The sequence below is a fragment of the Olea europaea genome, chromosome 7 (assembly GCF_002742605.1).
Source record: "Olea europaea var. sylvestris chromosome 7, O_europaea_v1, whole genome shotgun sequence".
Classification (NCBI taxonomy): Eukaryota; Viridiplantae; Streptophyta; class Magnoliopsida; order Lamiales; family Oleaceae; genus Olea; species Olea europaea.
This window is the reverse complement of record NC_036243.1, coordinates 17,852,298-17,855,425: the sequence shown is the minus strand read 5'-3', so window position 1 is coordinate 17,855,425 and position 3,128 is coordinate 17,852,298. Positions and strand designations below refer to the sequence as shown.

At 34.1% G+C, this 3,128-nt stretch overlaps 1 protein-coding gene across 1 annotated transcript; it reads right to left on the bottom strand.

The window, feature by feature from the left end:
- Positions 1-51: 51 nt before the first annotated feature.
- On the bottom strand, positions 52-1,123 carry LOC111397241. Its single transcript, XM_023024063.1, has 2 exons — positions 694-1,123; positions 52-226 (listed from the first exon to the last, which is right to left on the bottom strand). Exons 1-2 carry the CDS (start codon positions 1,074-1,076, stop codon positions 175-177), a joined length of 435 nt encoding a protein of 144 aa, XP_022879831.1. The 5' UTR covers positions 1,077-1,123; the 3' UTR covers positions 52-174.
- Positions 1,124-3,128: the final 2,005 nt, after the last annotated feature.

The window sequence follows — 3,128 nt, the reverse complement described above, 5'->3', positions numbered from 1 at the left end:
GTTCACATTTCAGAAGTATTCTTTTACTCCTAGAATCCTTTTTCCTTGATATGAAACTAGAGGCACTAGTAGTGAGTAGTAATAAAATAGGCACAGTTGCATTGATTATTTGCATAAAACCAACCACCAAAATAATGTCAGCTGTATTACCTAGGAGAAGTACAGCAGATTGAACTACTCATTGGCCACTGAAAAAGCAGGAGTCGGCGTTGCAACAATAGCCAACCTGCATTTGGAGGAACAATTTCATCAAGACTCACGTGAACAGATAGTAGCTAAGATATACTCCTACATTTCACTTCTTAGAATATAAATAGCTTGTTCTTCGATAATAAGACCTCAAACAAATCAGTGACATCAACACAGCAATAGAAACTTTTTGTGCTCATAATATTGCTTTGCTTTGTGTATTTATGTGGCTCATGTGGTGAATTATTCAATTTTATGCTGTCAAATTACAGATAAAATTGTGAGTTCAAATTTAAGTCTGCATGAAATTATTGGACAAACAACATAAATTCTTCTGCCTATTAACACAGGAGTAAATAATAAATTTCCGTAATACTTTAAAAACTTAAGGTCATGGCATGCACAAATCTACTTCTAGTCTAAGACAGCTCCTCAAGGATATAACAATATGTTAGATAGTATTCTAGTCATACTCATGTTAGATAGTATTCTAGTCATACTTACTGAGAATCAACTAGATTTTTCTTCTTGGCCTTCTTGTTTTTACGACTCTTCTTTTTCCCAGATGTTGAACTTGGTACAAAAACAATTTGAGGACCTGTTGCCTCTAATAAAGGTCCAGGTCTAGGTTTTTTGAATTCATGGAGAGGGAGATGTGCTCCTTGAACAATAGATGGTTGTTCCAATGTAGGATTAAGTAATGCAAAAGTGTTATTTCCTGTGTCACCATTAACTTCAACTTCTTTTCTTTTATTCAATGAGACTAGGTCCTCCCCTGGGTTCTCTCCAATAGGCATAGAACCATCATTATCATGGACCTTGGAAGAATTCTTTAGGTTTTTCAATGCATCAAACAACCTGAATTTAGACCTGACTATTTCAGACATTGTTGTCCCGGATTCAGAGCCTGAAAAAAAAAATCATAAAGCCATTATCATCCACACATGCATACCNGAAAGGGGGGGGGGGGTTAAGTTTCAAAAATGTTTCTTAGCTAGACTCTAGTAATTCTTCGAAAGTACCTGAATGCACTCGGAGCTCAAAGGGGTTATGATACTACGGACAGCTGCAATTTGCAGCCCATAGTGGAGAAATTAACAAAATTCATAGACTAAAATGGGTTATAGTACACAAGGGATAGGTTTTTTTGGCTCACAGCATTAGCACGTTTCAGTAACTACAGAGTGTTGCAATGTTTCCCATAATTAAAATAACAATGTAAGCATGGTATTAATTTGAGGCACTTTTACAGCAATATAATCATATTAGGATCAATACAAACGCTATTAATCTTTATATGATATACTTTTCACAAAGATTCATAGTTATGGAGCATATAAGAAAAAGAAATAGTATAGACATGGAAGCTTGACGTTCTAACTCAATTACCCCATTTTTTATTTCATAGATGTATTTCCATTCCAAGTAGCTATGTCAATTGAGATTATTAGAATGAAAATATTCTAAGGAAATCCAGTGCTCTAGTACTAATTTCAGTACTTGTTCTTACATAACGTGTACTGATCATATGATTCAATCTCACTAAGTTGATTGAAACTTTAAATATGATTCAGCTGATTTCAAACTGTAAGTTGAAGCTACACAAAACTCATGCGTAGATCATTTTTTAACTATAATTAAAATTGCGTTGTTTCTATTCAATAGAGCAAAGCTTTGATAAGATAATCAAACATTTCATCTTACAGCTTACCTAGCAGTTTTGTTCTCCAGTATTAAAGGTGCATATACAAGAGTTTGTTTGAAAATGATACTTTGAATTTGAGTAGCTCGAAGCAAAAGGATTTGAGACAGCTGCATGTAATAAGAAATTCAAGCAGTTCTATACTGTATTATTTGTCTCGTATTTTGAGTAGCTCGAAGCAAAAGGATTTGAGACAGCTGGATGTAACAAGAAATTCAAGCAGTTCTGTACTGTATTATTTGTCTCGTATTTTGCATCCAAACAGATAGATAAAAGACCATTAAGAAATACTTAAAAGCACAATATCTGCAATTCAATAAGAAATGACCAATATTTTGAGGGCTGGCTTCAAATAAAACAGTGTTCTACTCACCTAAACAACAAATGAAACAGTCAATATGGAAAACTGAGATCATAGTACTTAATTCAACAAACCTGACGTAAAAATGAACTCCCTTCATCCTTTACTTTGCTAATAAGACCAGCCAATGCAAGCTTGGCAACTTCTTGTTCCGCCATCTTTTTAGACGAACATGCATCAGATGTAAAGCATGTTCCGTTTACCTTCACTTTGGATCTGAAACGGGGAGGATGTTCCACTTCACAAAAAGTTACATACACTGGAAGTGGAATAGATGCTCTTTGTGTAAATTGTTGTAAGCGGCTCTTGTATGATACCTCTTCTGCAATACCTATTTGATAAAAAGGCAAGTAGGAGTAATCAATTCATTTTAAGGAAAATGGCCAATTAAAAGTCACACAACTAACAATATATTAATTTATTTACATATCTATGCAAATAACTGGCAAGATAAGCAAATTAAAACAAGTTCTAAATGTTCGATCAATTTTAAAGAGATAATATAAAGTTGAACCTGAATCATACAGGAAATTCAACAAAGTAACAGAAAATGCCCTGTGCATGAGGAAATAAAACTTAAACTTCAAGGGGTGATACAATTAAGCAATTCAACCACTATGAAATTACAGAGAGAAAGTCCCATGTATACATCTGTTTTCATATCAGAAGATATTTTCAAGTTATACACAGGAATAAGAAGAAAGCGGAGTGTTACGGCACTACATTCGCTATTTTTAGCCGACTACCAACAATTTCACAAAGTCACATTGTTCGTCCAAATTTGTCAAAAAGGATTGCTGTAGCTTATCAAAATAAGTGGATTCACAATGATACACAACAAACATGCATTTTATATCACCTCACCCATCACACACA